We start from the raw sequence: 26,794 nt of genomic DNA, 5'->3' as shown, positions 1-26,794 counted from the left end.
CCGACGTGCTTGGGTGAAGAAATGGGCTATTTTGCTGCAACAACCTGGATAACGCCTCGGTGTTACGCTACAAGAAGGATCTCTCTCACTCGTCCAATCGTTCGTGCAAATCGAGGGGCACCATTTGTAGGAACCATCAGGAACAGCATCCGTAATTTATGTTAGTACCTACCCTTCCACGGTGGGTAATATTTCTTGGAGCCAAACGAGCCACCCGGAACCTTTAGGGTGCAGAAGGCTGCGGATTCCCCGCTTCGATTAAGGTCAAAAGCGTGTGAATTTGAGCCGAAGAAATGGATGGATGGAAATAATGCACGGGGGAGGATGTTGCAGGAAAAAGCTTCCTCTACAAAGCAAGCTGGGTTTCGCTATCATGCATCTGCCTTGTGGTTTGAGTGTTTTCCACTTCGCGCTAACTGCTTCATCAAGCATAAGATTTCCCGGCCTTGCCGGTGTCGGTTTCTTAGCGCTTAACATCCGACCGAAGAGTTGCTGCTACAGCTCCAGTTCCAGCGATTCCTGAAGAAAGCTATACGGTACAGAAAAGTAGCAATTTGCCGCTTGTTTCGAATGGATTCTCGATTTGTGGTTTTTGTATTGCCAACACTCACTGGAAGAAACTTCATCGTCTTACTCTGGCTTGGCGGATCCGACAATGAAAGCTACAAGGTGTGACTCCCATGCAAGCTTCCTAGAAGAGGGATGCTGAATTCAAAACGAATGAATTGTTTTGCTATAATTAAATCTTCTTAATCCTTCGTGAGAATTTTGGATTAAGAAATTGGTTTACGGGATTCAGTTGAATTCTTACTCTGGAATACTAACTGGTTGATTCTAAAATTTTGTGTTTAAAAATTAACTTTAAAGATTATAGCAATTTCTATCAATTTGAGAAACAACTACGAGTCATTTTTTCAGATTGTGCTTTCCAATATCCCTGTACTAAACTACCTTCCATATTTCAAACAAAAGAAAATGTTCCATTTTTAAGAATTCTCGGAAAAGCTGTGTGTACTTTACATTCAAGTAGGTAGTTCTTTATGTTGGAAACAATTAGCATGATTCGTGATTACAAAGTGGAGAAATTTTATTTTTGGTCCAATACACCATAAACTTGATACTTCAACTTAAATTAGATTTCCCGGAAATAGAAATCCAATTCTGTTAAGCTAGCATGCTTTTCATTTAGTTCTTTTTTTCAAATTAAGTAGACCATAACGAAAATAAAATTAAGAAAAAAAAATAAACAAAAAAAAAGTTTGAAGCAGCAAAACCTGATTTAACTTGGAAAATCCCGTATATTTAATTTCAAAATTATTGTACAGGATGTAGATACAGGCAATCCTGAAAATATGCGAGAGACCGCAAGTTTTGCTCTCAATGCATGCAAACCGTTGCCAGCGACATTGGCTGCTTCTCTCATTGGACAATTTTTCCAAATTAACTAGCTGATTTTAGCAATCTGGTTGCACTGTGTACCGCTGAGAGAACAACAAGATTGTTTTCTCACTTGAATCCCGCGCGGTATTGCAAATTTGCCAACATGGTGAACTTTTTATCATATCCTATTAATACCGATTTTAAGTACCGTAATCCGAGGTAATATTAATCACGTTTTTCAATATTTTTTTATTATTCTTCCTGTTAAGGAAAATGTGGACTTTTTCATATTTTTAAAACCAGTACTTGGCTCCTATGAACGTAAAACATGTCTGCAGAAATTTATTGGACTACTTTAAAAATGATTTAAAAATCGATTTCGTCGCTGTTCAGGAATTGATGCTTTGGGGTTACATTGATCAGTCTCCATTTTGACGGTTTTAACGAGTTTTCTTGATCATAAATAGAGTGTTCATTTCCCGGCCATTTGAGCGTTCCCGGGAATCGGGAAATCCGACGATCCTTTTCCCGGGAATTCCCGGGATCCCAGGAAAAGTTGAAGATCTTAACCCTCCTGGCATACGAATTCTTATCAATATGGTATTTTTAAATTTAAGGTAGTACCTAGTACTGCAAAACATTTCAAACTTTTTTAATGCCTCAAAAATTCAATAAGCATACCAAAGACCCAAAACAGAGTACTTCAACCGACAAACTGGTCTGATTCCAGCTGCAAAAATTTGAAATTATTGAGGTAGATTTTTCACTATCGATAGAAGTTAGTTAGCTAGACATCAGGTTATTCATCAAATATCGTAAATTTTCAGATAACTATCCATTTCTTGCACAATATGTCATTTCTTTGCTGATGATTTTGTTACTGTAAACTGTATCCTAAACGAAAGTTCTAAATGATGAGTGTTGCAAAATATAACATTCAGATTCTTCCCGTAGCGTGTCATTATAGGAATTCTTTGTTTTTGTAGATTTTTTGTCGTTTTCCACTTTTACACTAATTTTTCAGTTGGAAAAACATTCCTTCATCAAATTCAATATATTAACTAGATTTGAGAAAAAAAATTAAGATTAAACCTCTAGATAGAACTACTGATCACACTGACATGACACTTAGAACAAAAATTCGACTGGCGAACTTTTTGTCAAATTTTGCAGATTCGCAATACCGACGGTAGGTGGTGTCAGTATTGCGAACCTGCAAAATTTGACAAAAAAAATGCTTTGTAGAAAAAATGTACCTGTCTATCCCGGTTTTATCGTAAAAATTGCCTATTTCTTTTTAAAATTTTTTTTATTTGCTGCGTTTATACAATTTTGCCTAGGGCCAATTATGGTACAACTGGGCTTCATTTTAAGTTGAGTGGCACTTCCTAACTGGGATAACATTTCTTCAAATCGACCGATGCGCACTCTAGAATCGATATTGCGTTCTGTTGGAAAAATTATCCAACAAACCAAATCGATTGTAGAGTCAGTTTGGTCAGTGGTAGAATTTGTATTAATTTAGCCCATTTTACTGACTTCGGGAATTCCCGGAATTTTTTAAGCGTTTCCCGGGATTCTGGAATTTCCGAATTTTTCTAATTCCCGTGAATTCCCGACCGGGAAATCCCGGGTAGGACACTCTAATCATAAAGGATACAAAACACTTTCATACTTGTTTAAAAATTCTAATTTATCAATTTTACCTTGCTTTTTAACGTTTTCTTTAAAAACATTTATAATCGAAAAAAAACAATGATGCTGCATACATCAAGGGGCAAAAATTATAATAACTGCTAAATTGTTTTAGCTTCAAAATACAAATGAAATTTTAACCTTCACACATTTCCCTAGGCCCTCCCACTATTTCCATTTTCATTATTTCTAAAAAGTTCTTCATTTGATAGGATTCCTATTCATTTGTCTAATAAGGCCTTACTCTTGGAAAATGTCCTTAATTTTTGAATATTAATAAATTATCATTAAATGACTATAAAAATAGCACTATAACTATAAATATAAATAGAATATAAGTTGTTCTTTCGCATTCAACCACCCGTTTGCTTCTAAATTCTTTTTGGTATTATCAGGAGAGCTGTTTTTTTGCGAGCCTAGGAAAATATAGATATTTTAAGATTTTTAAATTACTTCCTTACTTACAGAAAACAATTTCAAATACAAACCAAATTTTGTATATTTGATACATAATTAAAAGGCTTTCAATCGTAGAAAACAGTTTTCAAAAATTCAAACTAAAAACTAACATATTGATGATAATGTAGAAAAATTTATTGATGGTCAAAGTTACCCCGGTGATCAAAGTTCCCCGTTTTATTTGCTAACGATTTAAGCTTTCATTTCCAATGCAGTTTTATGTTTGCTGGGCAACTGGAAAGTAATTTCGTTTTAATTCTTGTCGAAAAATGTCGATGTAAACAATAAACAATTCATCGTGGTGATTAGCCAGTTAATCATTTATTCAATTTTTTTGTTTAGATAAAATAAACAACTTGTTGAACATTGTTTGGCTCAAAAATTTCATTTATCAGTTCGAATGTAAGAAAAAAGTAAAGTTTATAATCTTCTTAGCATTGATGTTACTTTAGAGAAGGATATTTTTTTAAATTAAATTTGCCTTTATTTAATTAATGAAAACCTTTATCTACAAATTTGTTTAAGAAATAAAAAATATCCGACGTATGGAACATACAAAACTTATCTTATTTTCGAAACATTCGATATCAGTTCGAAGTTCAAACGTTAAATTCACCTGGATATTCAAGAAGCTATTCATTACGTGAACTTTTGCTTGAAGCACTTTGGAATCATGAGCTTCAAAAAAATCACATGATTCTTACGTGAAATTCACTTAGTTGAATACTGTCAAGACTCATTTGATTTACGTTAAAATCAATTCAGTGGTCCGCAAAGTATAAGAATAAATGGATATAGTACATTCAATGTGAGATTCACATTACTCTGAATGGCTCATTCATGTTAAATGTATGTGAAGGAATACAGTTCTCAATATGGCGTGGATCCGAAAGTGCTCAAAGACAAAAGAATCTGAGTGATGGAGAAGCTGACTATTCGTAAGTAATTAAATTATGATGTGTGGCTGCTACTTACATCTTTGATATTTCAGCAAGATTTGAAATTGAGGCAGCTGAGACGGTCAGACAACCGTTAAAGGGGCAAAAAAATGCTATTTTTTGACGAACTTGTGATTAAAAAATTAAGTGAAGAGAATTGTAAAATGGGTCAGTTCAAAAGTTGAAATAGAAAGTGCATTGCGACTAATAAAATTCTTCAAAACCGAAAAAGATACGAAAAAACTCTCCCTTCATTAATATTACAATGAAATCTACGTGAATCGCATGTAGCAGAACGAATCCCTGTCCACATTTTATATCTACGTTGTTTAAAAATAAAACGCATATGAAAATTATGTGAATTCTTTTTTTGCTACCTGAAATTTACGTATCTTGGTTTTACGTGATTTACATGGTGACAAAAATCCATGTGTATTTTTACGTAGCGATCATGTGATGAGTGCTTTGAGTGTAGTTATCTGTCATGAATAAAAAAAAACTAGCGAAACGAGAAACTATTTCTAGAAAATTACTTCAAAAATGTTGAGCTGGGTTACGAGTGCATGAGAAAGAACAAAGCTTAACCAGGGGCGGTCCTAGAGTTGGCTCTTGGGGGGGGGAGTGATTTTTCAAATTTTCAAAAATCAGTCAATAAGAAGGATCGTAAATATCTGCAGAAAAAACGTTTATTTTGAGAAACAGAATGGAGGAAGGGTGAAGGGGGGGGGTTGTCAGTTGCAAATAAGACTTGTATTTTGTAGGTTTGAATAGTTGTAGGGTTGTAATTTGAAAAATTTTAAATTAGAGAAAAAAGTGAAAAATTTGAAGAAATTTTTCAATACACTTTTTTTATATCCTTTTATAAATCAACTGCACATCTAGATGTTCACTGCGAAAAAGTGTTGGAAAAAGATAATTTTCGTAATTTTTACAATTGGTAGTTTAAAATTTATAACTTTAAGAATTCCTTAAAGAGTTTGCCGATATAAATGTCATATCACGAATGAAAATTAAAGACACATTTTTGTAGAAGAATGTAAAAAAAATCTTCAAGTTATCCACAATATTTTTACTGGTCATCTTCATATCTGCGTAAGACCCATACCAAAATTTTAATGATTCTCATTTTGCAATAATCCCAAATCAATTATTTGAGAAAAGTGTTCGTTTATAACTTCTCTGAATTAAAATCTGAATATTTAATTATTTTTCTGAATCGTTGTTCGAAAGTATCAAATTATGATTAATTTTTGTCCCAATTCTTCAATTTTTAAATATAAATTTAATTCTTAATAACAAAAATCATAATCTTAGGTATGAAGCGTATGGGACTTCATTTTTATTTGTTTTTTTTGAATCTCAAGCTCTCATACTTTTTTTTTGTAATATTTTTTTTGTAACTGAATCCAAAGAAATACTCAGTAATTTGAAACAAATAATTAATGAAAAAAGTGAAAAGTAGTATTTTTTTTCTTCATGCTCTCAACATTTCCAAATGTTTGAATAAAATAAAAGAATATTGAATAAAACGTAAATTTCCTAAAGTTAATACTTTTACAATATTTCAGTGAAAAGTCATGAACAATTGCAATTCAATTAACACAAATTTCAGATTCAGAGTGGATTTGTAACCAAAATTATTAAGCTGGATTTCTTCTCAAAACTTTAAATATTACTTTATAGATGAGTTTAAAACAGTATCAATGATATAATTAGTGTGAATCCTGATATCCAGCCGTGTTGGTCAAAAATTAGAAAAATGTGTTCCGGATGTTCAACTTGAGCGATTGTCTTGTTCCCGAGAAAATAGTCGGGGATGACGGAATAGTTTTATCTCACCTGGGACAAAATAAAACATAGGCAAGTTTTTAGAGCCTTTGCTTTAAAAACTGATTTTTGAAATAAATTTCTGAACTCGATTTGTTATTAGATTTTATCTGACACCTCTTGACACCAAACGTAAAAGTATGTAAATTAAAGTTCTAAAAATCTGAAAAATTACCAAATTATGAATAATCGTTTTATATCAATAAATCCAAATCGATCATTTTTGCTACGTCGAGGCAAATGCAATCAAAGCTTGTTTTTTTTTTCAAAAACGTTCCAAAATAAGAAATTATTAAAAAAAAATGAAATTTAAATGTATCTTTTCAATTTAAATTGTCTAGTCAGTTTCGGTATCTTTAATTAAGCAAAAACTATGGGCTTCGGAGATGCATTCTGTAAAAATCGGAGCTTGCATTGAATAATAAACCAAGAAATGGAAATATAGTATTAGATGAAAGCAACAAAAATCGAATCTGTTCAGGTGGACATCTGGGGAAGGGGGGCAGGGGTTGCCAAATTTCCACACTTGTGCACGGAGAGGGAGAAGGGGGTTAAAAACTAATTCTTTTTTGTCCACGTGGTAGTTGAACGGCCCCAAACGCAGTTTAACACTTAGAGGCTCAAGTTTTTTTACTTCTGAAAAGGATCGAGATATGCTGATCCATCAAACATGGAGCCAAACCGAGCTGCTTGTACTTGTAAGATAACTAAGTTATGGTCGAAACAGGTTTGCAGGTATTTATTGAACATACCGACTATTTGGTGAACATTTAAAAAAATGATCTGAAAAAACATTTTCACTAAATATCCAAAAAGCGAAAAGCATTAAAGATAACTTATCAGATGAGCGAATCGTTGTTTTATGACAGAGATACACACGAAATAAAATTGCATGTTTCGCATGATCCCAAACTTTTGCCGATGTACCATACTTAAGGGTGAGCCCAAACTTATGATCTATAACTTAAGTAGCTAAAAAAAAATGTGTTTTAATTTTTATTCAAATGCAACTCGAATTTTCAAATTCGGGCCACCCAACCCTGAACTGATCCCTGAACATATACATTTTGCCAAAAACATACGAAGAAGGTTTTGCTCATAGACTTTAGAATGAGATCAAAAGAAATGCAATATGTCATAAGATGAGTGAGATAAATATAGCCAAACAAATTAGTTTTATTTTGAGGGGGTGATCCCAAACTTATGGCCAGTAGCGTATATGGTCAGCAAATTCGAATTCAACGCTGTAAGTACCTCATCAAAAGTTATTTGGTGAAATTCGGTCCAGGGAATTGCAAGTTACAGCTCTTTTAGTTTGGCGGACCAACTTTTTTCAATCTTGAGCCTTTAAGTGATTAATATATTCTTTTATTTAATAGACACCCCCACGGAGTGGAAAATTTTGAAAATTTATAAGTACTCCTTCTAGGAAAATTTCTAAGATTTTATGGAAATTACAGCGTTTGCTAGTATTTTGTAACGGTTTTTTGCCGCTTGGGGGGGTGGTTGTTTTTTAGAGGTCCTTCAAGCTGCGACTCCGAAGTTTTTGGGAAATTGAGTTGAATTTTCCCACTGTTCATCGGTTCAATAATAGTAAATCAGTGTCTTCAGGCTTCCAGTCAAATTCGATGTTACGCAATACGCAAGAACACGCTACAAAATAGGTATGTATTTGCTATGATAAGCTGGCCAGGTTTTTCGCGACTTGTCCAGATATTTGATACCAAATTTGGGAGAACTTCAGATTTTTTCCTGGGTCAAAAAACGATATTTTTTTAGTAAAGTTTACCTAAACAATCATGGACAGTTATCGGAAGCCTTAAACCTGATCTGAACATTTCTGATGTGTTATGATGAAAACATAGTTTCAAGTTTTTTTTTCTATTGATTTTTGTTAATTTTTTTTTTGGATTTTGACAATATTCTATTCGGATAATGCCCTGATTTTTAGTTGTTTGCCATCTGTTAATGTAAAATAGCCTGATAACTTATGCAAAGTAATTTTCGACAACTTCGTGGGGCACCTTAAGGAGAAAGACCTTGATAAGTGGATGACAAAAATAGATGTTACGAGTGCGCTAGTTCAAGCAAATAGATATTGTATGGAATAGCCGAAAATCAACAAATATAACACTGTAATTCGTACTAGAAGCTTGTTCTAGCATGTTTGTAACACAGAGAACGCTCTTCAAATGATGGATCAGCTTTTCATACCGCTCTTGTTCGTCTCCAAAAAAAGGGAGCGATGAAAATTTTTATCTGCCTACTAATTTAAGGCTCCGATACAGGCTGACTCGACATCGACAGTTTTTCAAAACGCTTGAAATTGAGAACCAATAATCCTTTCTTTTATCAAGACGGAAATGCATATTTTAAGCAATAGATCGTATTTAGAGCTGAGAGGAAATTGATAACCAATGCTTATTCCTCGAGACAAGCCTTTTGAAAGTTTTTTTCAATCAATGTTAACCATTTCAATGCTACTTAGCCTAGAACTTTTATCAAAGATAGTTTATTTCCCTTTTTGCTTTGTACAGATAAGGTTAATGTAAGAAAACTGTTATCTACCATACAAAAGCTTTGCCGGTGAACAAACAAACATATTTGGCCAATTCAAACGAAAGGGAACATAGAAAATGTCGATCCATGTTCAACAAATTCAACTCTTGGATGCATTTCTTGAGCTTTTATCATTTGTATCGTGTTTGGGTAAAGAAATGTTTCTAAATGTTTTACCAATTTATTTGTAAGACCTTTCGCTGTAGTTCTTCTCCAAATGTATCCACAAAAGAGTTTTTCCCGGAAAACTACTTTCCTCAGTTCATTTTCCCACTTCCTGTGTATGGTTGCTCAAAGTTAGAAAGAAAATCTTTTCTTACTCCATGTGTACACACACACATCCAAGGGAAGCACCCTGATGCCTCCGGCCAAACTATACATTTTCTCCTGCTCGCTTGATGTTTAGAGGAAGATGCTGATGGTGATGGTGATGTAGGGATGATTACAGTTTCGTGTTCTTCTGCCAGGAGAAGGTAAATAATAGACCTCCTCCTCTTCTGACAGAGACCCAGAAAGATAGAAAGAAAGAGAGAGAGAGTAAACACCTTTGACTTTCATCCGGCTTCACTTTTCCAGGAGACCCTTTGGCAAACCGGTGTGTACCAACCTGTTTATGTTTCGGATGTCAATCGTGTACTGTCACCCAAAGCTGGAATGCGGTGCAGTTGTAAGGAAATGGTATATTTGAAAAAAAAATTAGTTATTAGTTATATTTATTTAGTCTTATCTACCAGATACTTCAGAATTTTCTTGAATAAAACTTTGATAGAACCAAGAACCCGACACTGTTTTCTTCAAGTTGCAATCTCGATCATTGATTTTCTTCAACTTTATTCATACTTTCTTAAGCACTTGCCTTCATTGATTTTGCTTGAACTAAAATAGGAAAGTCCAACATGAAGATTATAGACCTCATTGCGGTACATTATCCCGACAAAGATTTGTTTGGTTTTCGGATCATCAACTAATTGCTCAGTCTTGTTCATCGAAGAAGAAAACAGCTTAGTTCTGGGTGCTCATCATAATCATCATCATCTGCAAACTTTTGTTGTGTGCTAGGAGCAAACAGTCGAGTTGCACGCTCGGTTGTGTTCCTGTCAGCTCATCTAACTCTTTGAATGGCTTTTGCATCAAGATGTAGGAGAACTGAATGAGTGGGTGAAGAACTAGTGGGTAGAAGATGAACTCTTGTGTCAGCCAATTCCAGCGCAACTTCATTCAGAGCCTTGCTGGAGCTGGGCTGAGGTGGGAAAAAGGGCGCTGGCTGGGTGTAGGGATGCACACAATTACCGCTCATAATCGCCATTTGGTGAAAGAGGAAAAATGAAATCCGGCCACTGTAATTTCTTAACTTGTTTGCCCCATCTTGGGCTTGCGGCGATGTTACGGTTGGCTTTTTTTTTTGCTTCTCCCTCTCTATCGTTTCCTTTCTTCTTTGATGGAGGATGTTGGAGTTTTTAGCTGCCGGCTCTCGGAGTCGTTTCCGGTGTACTTCTGCTTTTGCTGTTGCTTGACTAGATTGTAGATGTTTCCGGTTTGAATAGAATTTTTGTGTTCTTTCAAAGTTGTAGCTGATTGTGATAAGCCAAACGATAGTCATTCGAGGTTTCACCTTTTTTAGAGGAGAACCACTTCATTACCGTGGGCGGCTCTTTGATCCTTCTGAACATCAGCTGGAACGAGAGCATTCTCATTGGCATTCAAAAGAATGATAAAATTAGCAATTGGTGGCAACAGTTTTGGTTGTAACAACCAGTGTCTAATATTAAAATTCTAATCGTTTGTTGTCTGCTCAGTTTTTGTTAGAATGTAAATTTTCTCTCATAACTTTCTCACTAAACCTTCAAACTAACGGAGAAACCAACTCCATCAACGGCAATTAGTCAAGCATGAGAGATGATTAGACAAGTTTACTAATCGGCTTTTTTTGTTTTGCTGATCACAACGGAACTCACTGGAATTGATCCTTACTAATCTCGAAGTACTCTGGCCAAATTTTAGATGAATTGAATAAGTTTCCTGAGTGCGCAAGAAGTTTAATTGGAAAAAAGTCCATCTTTCTTGAGTATTTTCGTAGATGTGTTGTTACATGCCGTTGTTAATATAGAGTGATGGTTTCATAATGCTTGATAATCGGTATTAAATGAATCTATCAGGATCTATTTAAGGAAATCGTTAAAAAAAAATAATTTCTAAACTGAAAAAACAATGATCGATATAAACATTTGCAGAGGTTTCTTCTTTATATATCAGACTAGCTGACTCGATGTGTTTTGCTACACCTTCTAAAAGTAAATGTTATTTTAATAAAATTAAATTTTTATTTTATATTTTTTTTAGCTCAGTTGGCAAGTCTGTTGTCTCCTGAGCCGATGTCCGCGAGTTCGAGCCCAAGAGTAAATATCGAACACAGTTGTACCGGATAAGTTTTTCAATAACGATCCGCCAACTGCAACGTTGATAAAGTCGCGAATGCCATAAAGATGGTAAAACGACTATAGTCGAAACAATAAAAAATAATATACTGAAACTTGATTTCTGAATTTGATTTTCAAAATCTAAAATTTGAACACTGTTTTAAAGCTTCATGATTTTTTAAATTATGTCTTACCTACTGGTATGAATTCTCCACCATCTCTCTTTTCCAAAAGAGCCTCATGAGCCCCTCGAGCTCACGATTAGCTTTTGATGGTGCATTTTTTGAGGCTCAAAAAATAATCTATGGAAATTTAAGAAAAAAACGGTGAGAAAGATTTTCAAATAACCATTTTCAAACAGCTTTTATTCATTATCTTCGCCCGTCCAAGCAGTTTGAATTAATATCCATTTTTCACTAAAGTCGTATTAAAAAATGTTTCGCCCTATTCCAAACTTGTGCACATGAGACTTGAATTGTTCCCAAACAGTATTTATGGTTTTTTAAAGAGCAAGTTATATTTTTAATTTATTTTTCAAGCAAAACATGAATTAATGTTCATATAAGCATTAACCCATTGAATCAAGAAAACGATTGGTTTCAAAAAGAAAAAAAAATATATAGATTTTCTTGTGTTTGACATAATCACAGTAATTTTCTTTGTTTTGTCATAAGAGACATACAGGCAAGGTTGCCGAAATCACAAAAAAACTGTAATTTCACAGAATTTTGAGCAAATTTTCATCACAAAATCTGTGTCACAGAACACAGAATTTTGAAAAATTCACGGATTTCAAAGATTTTTTTAATTTTGATTGGATTTCCAAAAATTATATACTTTTTTTGGCCAATATAAAATTTAGATGTTTTTTTTTTTAATTAAAAAAGTATGATAAAATTGGAATTTTTAATATATTTTTCCCAATTTAAATGTAAACAAGATCTAATTTATCATCAATTTTCAATCAAATCGAAGGAAATTGCATCATAGAAAACCATCAAAGAATTTTCGGATAAAATCACAGAAAATCAGATTTTTTCTCAGCAACCTTGCACACAGGATTAAGGGCCTGCGCTAAACTCTCAAGGAGGCTCCTAATGTTTTTTTTTTTCATTTTTAACAAAAGTATATCTGCAGATGTTTGGAAAGAAAAATCAAGTTTATTCGTTCTTAAAACAAGCTATATTTCTGGTTAATAAAATGCAGAGTAAAACTGCAGATCGTTTATTCTAACTCGAGAGATCAGTCCTAATTGAATATTCATCTTCACAATATATAGTTTCAGTCGAAAAAGTCGTTGTCAAAATTAAAACTAAAATTCTTCTTTAAAAATATACTTGTGAACAACAAAAATACCATTCTTAATCAAATCTCAAATAACTGGGTAGAATAAAATTTTGAAAAAAAAATTGGTTTCTGCACTGCAAATTCCAAATTTGAATAAGAAAATATCAGTTAACATTCCGAAAACGAATTGAAAATTTGTTCTGAAAAAGATTCAAAATTCTATAATAATATCATCAATCGAAATCAGCATTTATTAACAGAATTTCAACCTACAAAATTACAAGAACAACGAGGATTTTTTTTCCTCGACATCAATATTAGTTAAAAATAACATGATTCGAATATAACAATTCAAATCAAATTCAGTTAAAGGATAAAATAGAAATAAAAATAAAACAGAATTCAACAATAAAGACTTTCAAATAAAATACAAATCCCGAAATAATTTATATTGTGGAAGCCTCCCGTCTAAGTTAAAGATTTCATAAATTTTTAACTTTTCATATAGTTTGCAAGTTTTGATAACTGTTTAGAGCAAAACTTGTATTTTTTATCTCCTTGGGTGGCCCCCTTGAGCCAGATACATATGTTCCTATTTAACCCATTTAGAAAAAAAATCCAATTAAAGCATTTAGATGTTCTTATTTAAAAAAAATCTTAGTATTGTTTGTGGTGATCTGCGTTTCCATTCAAGATTAAGTGCTAGATATATTTCAAGATTTAAACTTTAATACTTTCTTTACCGTTCAATAAAATTGAATAATAGATTTTACTAAATTGAACAGTTCTAAAGAAATTATTGGTTCTGCAGATTGCTTCAGAGAGTTGCTCAAAATCTATTCTATAATTATGTACTTCCACACTGATAACATTGATAAAATGTTTGCTGTTTATTTCATGGTTGGCGTGTAAGATTTCCTGCAGACATACTGGAGATTACAAATAGTATGTAAAAATAAACAGGGTTTCGTTCGATGAATCTAAGTTTTTGCATTCTAAGTCATGAGAATTAGAACGTGATAACGAAAATAAAATATTATAAACCTATAATGACTTTGAAATAAATACAAACGGAAGAGTACTCTAGATTTCTGAAAACTTTTTCAATAATATCAATTTCTTTTTATTTGAATGTCATTAGCTCTTAAAAAAACTTCAAAAATTTCAAATTAAAAAATGGAAACTAAATAGTTTTGTTATGAAAGATTTAAAATAACACTTTTGAAAAACGAACCAGGTTAAGTCAGATAGAAAAAATTATTCGTTTTTTTAAACTGCAAAAGAAGTTTAAATAATTGAAAGATTGGGTCGCTTTTGACCGATATTGTAATTTCGGAAAATATCTAATCAGTACTTAAATCGATTTTTTTTCGCAAATAATGATAACTCTTAAAATTGAAAAAAAACTTTTAAAGGCCAAGTATGATCAAAAATAAAAAAAAAACAAAAACAATTAATTCTTTGCAAATTTTTAAAATTCATGAAAAAACTTTAATGAATAAATTTTACATGTAATGGATAATAATTATGGGAAATATTTTCACTTGAATTGAACAATTGAAAGGTGACCCATTTTTTTAATATTAATTTATTTCTGGTCCCAGGTCCAGGTCTTTTGACGTTCTCAAATATTGTTTTTTTTTCTAACGTGAAATCAATCGAAATTCTGTAAAAAATGTAAATTCTTTGATCTCTTAATAACACATCATACAAAAAAATTTAAAAATTAAATAACCGTTTCAAAAATAGGATTTCAATTCAATTTGATTATTTCTTTCAAATTGTTTAGTATAGTGGCTCCAGAGAGTAGATCATTTTTTTTATAAATAGTCACCCTCTTCTTGAAATGTGATTCAAAATATGATGCATTTAAGTGTTTATTTGTTGATTAGGTCTTTTTTTCATTTCAAATGTTAATGTTAACAATAAGAAACTCACTCTTGGAACCTTAATTTAAAAATCAAAACTCTACACTTGAAACTATGGTCCTTCAGTTATCAAGAGTAATAGTTTGTAAGAACCGGAATATTCATTCCAGTTTTGAGCCCGAGGCTGAAAGTCTCTATAATAAAGAAAAAAAAAATCCAGTTTTGATGTGAAATGCAGCATTTAATAAAAATTCGTTAAAACTAGAGATGTACCTAATAGTATTGAGTGTTCAATAAAAATACGTAAGCTATTATTTCAAAATGCTTCTATTTCTTCCATCTTAATGCCCCTCAAATTTTGGAGTCGATTATTTTTAGCTAGATAATATTACGAGAAAAGAAGTTTTTCTCATTTTCAAAACGTCTTGAGTAACTGAAGGATATCAGATGACTTGTCGCTTCTATAGATAGGGGAGTTTATCACCAAAGAAAATGGGTTCCTGTGAAAGCTGGGACAAGACACATTGAAACAGGTGCCAACCAATTTAAAATGACTTTTGTGATATCGAATAAGATGAAAGTTGAATTCAGGCAATTATATTCAAAAAAATTTTTAAGAAGCACGATGACCTTTAACTTTAAGCATACATACTCTCCACACGGTCGGGCAATTCTGGTAGATTTTTTGAAAAGTTTGAAAAATGGACAAATCTGAACGAAGCCCAAAACATATAAGAGGAAACTTAACAAAAATTAAATTTCATGTTTTCAATGAAACACAGCTGCGGTGTTAAAATCGTATCTTAAAATAAAAAAAAATATTTTTATACTTTTTAAAAATCGTTCTTGTATGTTAATATGTATTTATGGGGTCCTCATCGGGCCCATACATAGGCCCAGCCTATGTATGTGTAACTTAGCCTTCGAATTGACTTTTAGTCAAGTCTAGTCTAGTCTTGTCTAGTCTTCTTCATTCATTTACACAAAATCTAAAAATTTTCAAAGAGAAAATTGAGTTTTTTTTATTTGATTTAGCAAATATTTTGAATAAATAAATAGTCTGAATAATAAATTTTAAAAGAGATTAAACTCATTTCCGAGGTTCTGGTTCCATATCATCAAAATTGAAATTGTATAGGTATTTCTTTTCATGTTTCGGATTCTGTATCAAGCCCGGTTCAAATCTGCAATTCATAATTTGTTTTGAAATCGTCGTTCAAATTTGATTTTGCATTTCATTCCAAATTTGATCCATGATTTTTGAAACTCATATGCATTTTCAATATTTCGATAGTAATTTTCTGGATGAAAAAAAACAATAAAAAACATCCCAAGTTTTTGTTTCAAAGTCAGATTCGAAGCTCTTTAACTTTATCCTCATACAGAATTCAAATATAACAAAGATTCAAAGCTTCAAAGCTTCCAGAATTGAACACTTAGAAACAGCTCCCTAAAGTGCGACTTAATTATAAAAGCTTATTTGAAAGGCATTTTGGGAATTATGTGAGCATCTTTTAATAAATTTATTGAAAAGAAAAATCATATTTTAATTCAGATTCGCAAGTCGGATTGAATATAAATAGTAAAATTTATGAATTAAGATTTAAACCAAAGATTATCATGGCTGAGAGCTCTGAAACAAATTTCAATTCTTGGCTTAAATTCTTAATTCTGATCTGGGATCTTAATTCGGAAATAGTTTTTTGTACATTTCAGAAATCGTATTGAAATTCGAAAGCATATCTGAAATCTACATTGTGAATTTAAGTTCAGAATTCAGATTCCCAATATAAATGAGTTTCACAATCAAATTAATACAGGACCGTGAAGCAATTTAATCCAAAAAAACACTGATTTCTTACATTCTATACCTCAGAAGCCACAGGAACAAATTCTACAAATTTAGTATCTCTGAAATGTCGAGGCATTTGTGTTTAGTTTTTAGAATATAATTTAATGATTGAGATAAAATGAGATAGCTCGTATTGAGTCCGCTTGTTTTATAATTATCAAAATTACTATTTCGTTGAGGAATCGTTGAATATCATAAACATGCACGTTTGTTCGCACGTTTTGTTTAATTGAAAAAAAAACTGGATTTTATATTGAAAATGATCAACATGACTTTAAAAATAAAATGGATTTTTAATGAAAATATTTGCTGATAATGAAACATGTGATATTGTTGTGGAAATTTTTGCAGAAAATTCAAAATAACTTTGAAAGGGCTTTGATAGATTTAAGTAAATTAAAACATGACAAAATTTTGTTCTACTACCCTTTTACTTTAAGTTTTGATTTTTTCCTCTTTTACTCAACCGATTCAAAAATTCAACTGTGACATTATGGTTATGGTTAAACAATCAAAGTTATTCGTTCACCAATAAAATTGCTGGAATTGAATTATCGGAAATTATGTCAATTTAAGGACTCGAAAATGCTGGTAAAATTTGATCAGGTTTCATAAATACTTGTTTGCAATTTATGATTTCTTTTTTATCCATCCGAAATTGCAGTAATAAGTTTGCTAAATGCAAATGTATTAGTAAAATAATTTTGATAACCAAGATTTATGATAGGTGTTGTATTTTCAATACAAACTGAATGTTTTCAAGTCTAAGAATATATTCCGGAAATTTTATATTTTATTAAGTTCTTACTGGATACTGGATGTTTATGCATATTTTTTAGAAAGTTTCTGTAATGTAATCCATTTGCAGATTTTTTTAAATAAAATTATTTTTTAAGTCGTTATCTAGACACCAGCTGTTTTTGTTTTATTTACATCCAATATTCTCTGAATAAATTGATTAAAAGTTTATTAAATTGAATACTATTCTTATAATGAGCAGATCAAAATCGGAAGGTAGTGAAGTTATTTTTCAGCTATATATCAGGGGAGAGTGGGGATCTTTTTTCTAATTTTCATTATATCTTTTTGGAAAAAAATTGCTGATCGCCGTCTTTTTCATTTTCTAACAGCGTGTAATTTCAATGCATGAATCCGTGGATGAATCAGAAGCGTTTTCGTAGAACTAAAAAAATTGTGATATTTTGAAAGTTAAAGTAGACTTGATCCTTCATTAAGGGGGGGGTAGGGTCTAACGGGTATAAAAAAACACCATTTTCACGATTTTTTTCTAGAGCTATCGTTCAAACAAATGTATTCAAATTTTTTGCATTATACAAAGCATTGTAAAAAGAACATTTAGTAATTTTTTCGTAGAAAAATATTGAAAAATGAGCCGGTGACGGAGCACTTTCGAGGATGCCTTTTAGAAAATAGGATTTGCGGTGGACACTGTATCTCAGCACAGAATCATCTGAAGTCAAAAAATCAGAGCAACATATTTTTAATAGATGTTTTTCTGGACCCCAACGTTTTTATTTAACTTAAAAAAAATTTATGAAATTTTTGTGGCTGTTTGAAGTAAAAACTACGATTTTTCACCAAAAAATCCGTCATTTTTCACCTGTAAAATCTCCCCAAAGTAAAAAAAACAAAAAAGAAAAACGTTGGGGTCTGGTATTTTATGTGTAGAAAATATGTTCCAAATTTGAAAAGAATCGGATAAGTAGTTTTCAAATGACGATGTCCACGGACTTTAAAAATGTGCTTTCGAGAAAAACGCGTTTGAAGTTTTTGCTCTTGCTTTCTTGCAGTATTAGATAGGAGGAGATAAAGGCCTATAACTTCTACAGTTTTGCTTCAATTGACTTGAAAATTTGACACAACATTCTTGAAATGTTTAACAATAAGAAAATAAAAAAATAAAAAAATAAAAAAATCAATTTTTTGAAAGCGTTAGACCGTTAAACGTTCATTTTATGCAAAAAGCTTAAACCAAATCCAACGCACAAGACTTATAGTAATTCAATCTGAAGTATTTAGTTTTGTACAATTCAATTTCATTTGTAAATTTTTTAACTTTAAGTAATTATTGATCATAGAAATGTTCAATTCTACCTTCCAATTATAAGAAAACTTAAAAAGCACATTGAAATCATGCAGAGGAAGTCTTTTATAAGGTTTCAGCGGAAATCTATTCAGAAAATTCTAAGTACAAAATAAAACTTAAATAGGTATTCCATTCTACGGGTAGATCTTGAATAGAGGTCGTTAACATTTGTTTACAAGCTTAATACATTGGATTTTCACTAGATAACACATGGAAAAGATAAAAAAATGTTATCATTGGATGTAAAAAGGGTAATTGAATTCAAGCTTCCTAAAAAATGGTGGGTGTAAAATAAGGTTGCCAGACTTTTTTCCGGACGTATCAGGAACGGACAAATTCAGCCAGTTTTATTGAAAAACCTGGCCAAATCCAGCGTTTGATTTCAAAATGTTTAAACCGATATCCGGGCAATATCCGGGCAAACTTGGTCAAAACCGCGGAATTATTGAGTAAAAGTAACGAAAAATATACTTGCATTTTTTTTCTTTCAACAAACCACATCAGCAGATTTTGAATTGTATATCAAGCTTCCAAACACGAGTCATGATTATTTCTAAAACTTGCCATTTAAAACCTCTTTTTGAACGTAAAAATGAAAAATATGTGAATAAATCCGGGCAAAATCCGGGCTTTTTGCAACAAAATCCAGGCTTTTTGCAACAAAATCCGGGAAACCGGGCAAGACAGGACATACCTCAAATTTTGATTCAAATGTTCTAGCAAATCCGGATAAATCCGGGCAGCCTGGCAACCTTAATTGAAATGTTTTTCGTGATAGAATGGATAAGCATTTAAGGGAAATTATTTCAAATTTCTATAAGCAAACCTAAAAACTATTAGTTATTCAATAATATGAAAACGATAAACTTTGCTAATAATCCCAATTAAAACTTTAAGAAGACTAACAAAACTTACAAACACCACATGGCCAAACATGGTCCAATTTGTTATAATGATGAACAAAAAGCTTTCAAAATTTCAAAAAGTCAAACGACTCATTTCGATTTATATTTTATGTGAACCCGAGCAAGGCCGGGTAAAATCAGCTAGTGAAATATAAAAGGCTGTCTACTACTCTATATCTATTGCATACTTAAAGGCGCAATTTTCTATCTTTCAGATAAAATCACTTTTTTAAGTCCTCTTTATCAGGAAATTATTACCTACTTGAATATAAATCATTGGATAAATATTTATAAATCCGTGCGTAGCAATGATATTTTTTTATAGGAGTTTAACCCGTTAGGGTCATTCTTTTTCGTACCCGTAGCAATGATCAAAATTCATTTAGAAGAGAAATTTACCATTTTGGACTCGAGGGATCAAGTGAACCCAAAACATACCATTTTGGAAAACTTTTTATAAAAAAAATGTGAGTTTACTATTCCTTTAAAAAAACTGGAATTAAGAAGTTCATATTACATTCTAACGACTGACATATTGGAATAAATATTTAAAGTATGGTTTTTCGTGTGGGAAACATTTTAAAATGATAAAAAAAAAGATCTTCATGTAACATTTTGATAGATTTTGTAAAACAAGTTTGTTTTTTGTTCTAGAACATTTGATCTATGTAAGACATTTCAATTTTGAGATATTGCTGAGGCATCAAGTATCTCCAAGGATCGAGTATCCTCATTCTTCTCTAAAGTAAAACATTAATCCATGCATTTAACGATTCAGTTTCGCAAATTGTAAAATTCGAACCGATTAAGTGTAGATAAACTTTTTAAATCATATTAGTTTTTGTTTCGTCCTATTATTTTTTCCACAAATTCGTTTTATTTCTAAATTAATAGTAGATTCCTCAAAAAATGATGTTTTAAAAAACAATATGAATGTATATATGTTTTTTTTTTATCTTTCTGATCAAATAACGCACCTCATCATATTTTACCTTCCGCTTTTGAGCAGCATTCTGAAGATTTGTCGTTGTTAAATTTCGACATGGATTTCATTTGAGTTAGAATTTTTCAACAAAATTCGGAAATGAGATGTCAGAATTGGCTAATTTTGGCAAATGAATCTAGAAATATTTTTGTCTTTTGTTCTGCAATTTGGTTGTATATATAAAATAAGAATCCATTCGAAAACAAAGTGATTTTTTATGAAAAATATTTACAATACTTTGATTGAACTTTCCGTTTTGTCTTTAAAAATAATGAAGAAAGCTTTTGTTTTTAACGATTTCTTCCAGCATTTCGTTTTTTTAGATTATTTTTCTTAAGGGGGCGTTGAGCTCAAAAATAAAGCAAAAGGGGGCGGTGAGTGGAAAAAGTAAGAAAATCACTGATCTAGATTTATCTAAATTCTCAAATCGATTTCATCCTTCAAAGTCAATCAAAACACGTACCTGCTAAACAATTCAATATCTCCATGATCATAACTCATCACGTCTTTGTCCGTTAAATCGTTTGAGACAAGGTAAAAATCGGGTTAATGTAACTGGTAATCGATCCGTAAAAACAATCCCCTATGTTATCAGCTCTGAATATTTTTCCATTGACCAGCCACAGAACGAACCGATTGACAATAAATAAGCATCGACGAACATTCCCATAACGTTCATTTTCTGGTAAATCAATCGGATTAGTAGGAAAACGATCCGGTAAACCCTGAGCAGCAGAACCGTTTCAGCTATTCAATTATTCATAAAACAACCGCTCCCTCTCCCCTCTCCCAATATAATTCATTTCGTCTTTTCTCTCTGTTCTTTATCTTCCTCGGACACATGTTCAAATCCTGAAAAACGGACACACATACCCGCCTAAACACACCAAATACACACATACAGCTGCAGCGGGTGCGACAGCCTGTTCCCGTCGCTGATGCTGCTGGAGCATCACAAGGAGGAGTTCGAGCACTGGAGCGACTTCGAGGACGGCGATGGCCGGTTGCCGTGCTGCAGGCGCAATCGCCGGGACGAGGACTACACCGACACGGAAACCGGAACCAGCGATGCCGAGAGCGAGGACCTGGAACGGTTGCTGTAAGATGCCACGACACGGCTGTGTTGCTTTTTGGGAACTTTCGATGATGGAAAACGTGACTTCCGGATAATGCCGCCGGAAACTGTCTCTCTTGGACACACTCGACATGAGGAGACAGATTTTGTTGGCATTCGATCGATGCATTCACTTTTGGGACAGGTGATGGAGCAAAAAAATATCGGCTAAGCATCTGTCAACAAACGTTTCGATTACATCGGTCCTTGTATTGGCACGGAAGTTGGTGGGGCTTCCGTTTTGAAGAACTCAACCTCATTTAAATTCATAAGTCATGAAAGACGCTCTTAAATATCTTTTTAGCTTATTTTGTATTGCCATTCAGAAAATTTCATATTTTTTTGGTAGAAAAATTCAATATGAAATATGTTTTTTCGGGGAGTTTTTTTCATAACTATTCCTTTATGTGAACTTTATTCAGCTTCTATGGAACTTTCAAAGCAAGCAAAAAGTTAATACAGATTTACTTTTTTTCTCTATATCAAAATGTCAATTGCCTCTTGAAGCCCAACCAGAAGTGAACCAAAAATTTAACTGAAAGAATGTAGTATTTGTGAAAGTTAGAAGTCGGCATAACTATTATGAATAAGACCTCTACATGATGTAAATAGATCAAACTATGAGCCTGCAACCTCCGTATCTTCCAAAGCTGGAACACCATTTACCTGATCCGTATCCACCCTGATATTCTGAACCAAATATCTCAGCCCTCCCATATTAACCCGCTCACATGACTAATTTCCCGAGTTTGAGAAACAAATATCCATAAATTAAAAATAAAATCCTTTTCTAGAATCCCATTTTACAATGATTTGGAAACTTTTACCCGATATGCCTCTAATTCCTAATTGATGGAAAAATTGAAATAAAAAATCCTCAAAAGCTGTAAGCCAATCCAATAAAATTTAAGAAAAAAGATGTCACTAAAATTGCAATAAAAATGTAAACACAAAAGAACCAATCAGAGCCGAATGATGGAACCATAAATAGACCCTTTTCGATAGATCAGCAAAAACAAACCCGTACTCGTACTTTCGACAATTCCACTTAAAACTGTAGATTGGAAACAAGTCGAAAATTGTGTATTTAAAATGATTGAAAAGAGTTTAAAAATATATAACAAATGAAAAAATAAAATTAATTAAACAAAACATCAAACGAAAGCTCCTCGCTAGATCAAAGAAACGGGGAAAGTGCGTGTGTTTAACCGATCCAAAAAAAACAGACGACGAAAATCACTTCAGTCAATCAAAATGTAAAAATAAATACCAAATGAAAAAAAAAACAATGAAACCAGTGGAAAACGTCCACAATTATACTGTTCTGAGGATTCTGCTGAATCAAAACAGAGAAAACGATTCAATTCCAATTAAGCTGAACTCAGTTTTCGACAGAAGTAAACAAATGAAAAAGTATAGGAGAAAAATGGCAATATTTTTGCAAGGCGGAGCCACCTAAACGTTTCTCCAAATCAGGAAAGAAAAAATCGAACGAACTCAATAACGCTGTACAGATGAATCGATACAAAAGAAGTTGTCTGCCCATCAGCCACTCGATTGAAGTGTTAGAAGTGCTCGGAAAGAAACCAACAAACGGAAATTTAAAAAAAAAAAAACGAAATTAGGTGTTGATGGCAGCACTTTTTTTTCCGGTGCAGCGAGTGTTTGCCTTCACCTGATGGTTTTGACAAATTTAGCCGGGTCAGTCATTCTCAAGATTAGAAAAAAATCCTTGAGCTTTAAACTAAAAAAAAACTGATTGAAAAAATACAAAAAAGCCGATTAGAAAATTCAAATTTTAAACTAAAAATTAAGATTCAGCATTCGGACTTCGAATTCAGATTCAGTATTTTGATTCAGAATTCAGATTCAGAATTCAGATTCAGATTCAGAATTCAGATTCAGAATTCAGATTCAGAATTCAGATTCAGAACTTAGATTCAGAATTCAGATTCAGAATTCAGATTCAGAATTCAGATTCAAAATTCAGATTCAAAATTCAGAATTCAGAATTCAGAATTCTTAGAATTTTATCTTAAATTTTAGATTCAGAATTCAGAATTTGAACCTATTTCGACTTGGGAATCACTCAGAAATTCCATTGACAAAAGCAATTGAAAATCATTTGTGATGGATTGATCTGTAAAGAATCCGAAAGCTTTTCCAGAAGAAGGAAAATTTCGATTGATGTGGCAACAAATCGCTGTTCGGTCGAGCGAGAGAAAAAAAAAACTAATACAAACCACCCCCCGAAAACTTCAAACGGTATTTGCCAAACATCAAAAAACGACACCAAGAAAAGAGCACGAAAACAGCAGACGATTCAAGAAGGAAAAAAAATCCTCCATCCTAACCTAACCTAACCACTCCACGAGCTCCGATCTTCGCAAACCTTTGAAAGTTAGAAAAAACAGAACGAAAAAAAAAAGTTGGAAGTAAAACGGAAAAATCGAAACCAATAAAAACCAATGTGTGTACTCGTAATATCAAACAATGTAGCCACATAAATATATACACCACATAAAACACACATCACATATAAATTTCGTTGGAGATTCGAGGGAACCGAAAGGATTAACTACCAACAACAACAAGTTGGATGGAACAAGTTGGTCTCTCGATTGAGATGTGTTTTTGGGTACATGTTCGATAAGAGAGAAGGTAAAAAGAAAGAAACATAAGAAAAACAACCACACCTGGAAGTATAGAAAAAAAATTCTGGGCAGTAGAACATCGAATCTCGCGAGTGTTTTCCGATCCTCGGAAAAAAAAATTACTAATCTGTACGGTTGAAGGTGAGACCTGTGACGGCAATTTAGGGGATTGGTTGTGAGCCCTACATGGTCTCTGGTCATGCGAGGTACATTCAATTATCAGATACTGTACCCAGAAATTGTGGTAAAATCCATATCATACTGGATAACGAATGAATCAATAGATGAGATCTATATACATATAAAAAGACAAATAAAGTTGTATATTGTACGAATAAGTGCCATTTATTTCATGGGAAAGCTCCTTGATCCTTGGTATGTGAATTATCAGCTCTCCTGTAAGTCAGGGTTGAGAAGAAAATCCGGTTCGAAGGACCAAATGATTCTGCTGAAATCTTGACCCAAATTATACAAAAATGACAAAAATGACAAAAATGACAAAAATGACAAAAATGACAAAAATGACAAAAATGACAAAAATGACAAAAATGACAAAAATGACAAAAATGACAAAAATGACAAAAATGACAAAAATGACAAAAATGACAAAAACGACAAAAATGACAAAAATGACAAAAATGACAAAAATGACAAAAATGACAAAAATGACAAAAATGACAAAAATGACAAAAATGACAAAAATGACAAAAATGACAAAAATGACAAAAATGACAAAAATGACAAAAATGACAAAAATGACAAAAATGACAAAAATGACAAAAATGACAAAAATGATAAAAATGACAAAAATGACAAAAATGACAAAAATGACAAAAATGACAAAAATGACAAAAATGACAAAAATGACAAAAATGACAAAAATGACAAAAATGACAAAAATGACAAAAATGACAAAAATGACAAAAATGACAAAAATGACAAAAATGACAAAAATGACAAAAATGACAAAAATGACAAAAATGACAAAAATGACAAAAATGACAAAAATGACAAAAATGACAAAAATGACAAAAATGACAAAAATGACAAAAATGACAAAAATGACAAAAATGACAAAAATGACAAAAATGACAAAAATGACAAAAATGACAAAAATGACAAAAATGACAAAAATGACAAAAATGACAAAAATGACAAAAATGACAAAAATGACAAAAATGACAAAAATGACAAAAATGACAAAAATGACAAAAATGACAAAAATGACAAAAATGACAAAAATGACAAAAATGACAAAAATGACAAAAATGACAAAAATGACAAAAATGACAAAAATGACAAAAATGACAAAAATGACAAAAATGACAAAAATGACAAAAATGACAAAAATGACAAAAATGACAAAAATGACAAAAATGACAAAAATGACAAAAATGACAAAAATGACAAAAATGACAAAAATGACAAAAATGACAAAAATGACAAAAATGACAAAAATTACAGAAATGACAAAAATGACAAAAATGACAAAAATGACAAAAATGACAAAAATGACAAAAATGACAAAAATGACAAAAATGACAAAAATGACAAAAATGACAAAAATGACAAAAATGACAAAAATGACAAAAATGACAAAAATGACAAAAATGACAAAAATGACAAAAATGACAAAAATGACAAAAATGACAAAAATGACAAAAATGACAAAAATGACAAAAATGACAAAAATGACAAAAATGACAAAAATGACAAAAATGACAAAAATGACAAAAGTGACAAAAATGACAAAAATGACAAAAATGACAAAAATGACAAAAATGACAAAAATTACAAAAATTACAAAAATTACAAAAATGACAAAAATGACAAAAATGACAAAAATGACAAAAATGACAAAAATGACAAAAATGACAAAAATGACAAAAATGACAAAAATGACAAAAATGACAAAAATGACAAAAATGACAAAAATGACAAAAATGACAAAAATGACAGAAATTACAAAAATGACAAAAAAGACTAAATTGACAAAAATGACAGAAATGACATAAAATACATAAGTTACAAAAATATCCAGATGAAAAGTTAAACGCACTTATCTCCAATTCATTTATTTTATTCATATGCTCTGTTTTGACTTCAAACAACAAGTTTTCATACACGTTCCGAATTATTGAATAATTCATTGATTTGATATATTCGCATGGCGTTGTAAAGGAAGAAAATATTTTAGTTAAATTTACCAATTCAAGTTAGGCAACATATTTTCAAAGCGAATGTTTACATTCCGTTTTTTGTGATTTTGTGATCAATCTCATATTTGCTTCATCGAAAATTATTTTTTACATTAATCGTAATGTTAAATGAACTGACACCTAATTTCGTACACAAACGGTCTAAAGGGAAAATTTTAAAAACGTTTGTGAAAAATTTAACGCCTGTGTTTATGCAGCTCTGAGTTTATAGTATTTAAGAACTTGCATGGGTACTAGCATTGCATACAAGTTGGAACTTGAAACGCCTGTATGAATGCTATAACTATTTCGAAACACAGTGAAAAATTATATGATTACAAATCGAATCTGTTGTGAAAGGTAAGAAATTTTTTAAATTTATTGTTTTTTTATTGAGTTTAGTTGTGAAGAGAATCAAAAATTTTATTCTAAATTTTCCGTTCTTTTCAATCTGTAATTACAAAAAGATTAACTTATAGTTAATTGTAACTAAGTTGGTAAATTACAAAATAAAGCAATTTTCTTGTTTAATTGCTAATGCAAGGAAGT

The 26,794-nt window shown here is 31.8% G+C and overlaps 1 protein-coding gene across 1 annotated transcript in view; it reads left to right on the top strand.

Moving 5' to 3' along the window:
- The window catches only part of LOC129755334 (GATA zinc finger domain-containing protein 21), a 221,624-nt gene extending 198,455 nt beyond the window's left edge, over positions 1–23,169 (top strand). The window contains exon 4 of the mRNA XM_055751772.1: positions 21,184–23,169. Coding sequence (XP_055607747.1) covers positions 21,184–21,382 — 199 coding nt within the window. The 3' untranslated portion in view covers positions 21,383–23,169. The remainder of the gene's footprint in view (positions 1–21,183) is intronic.
- Positions 23,170–26,794: the final 3,625 nt, after the last annotated feature.

This window comes from Uranotaenia lowii, chromosome 1 (genome assembly GCF_029784155.1).
Source record: "Uranotaenia lowii strain MFRU-FL chromosome 1, ASM2978415v1, whole genome shotgun sequence".
NCBI lineage: Eukaryota > Metazoa > Arthropoda > Insecta > Diptera > Culicidae > Uranotaenia > Uranotaenia lowii.
This window is presented reverse-complemented; position numbering and strand designations above follow the sequence as displayed.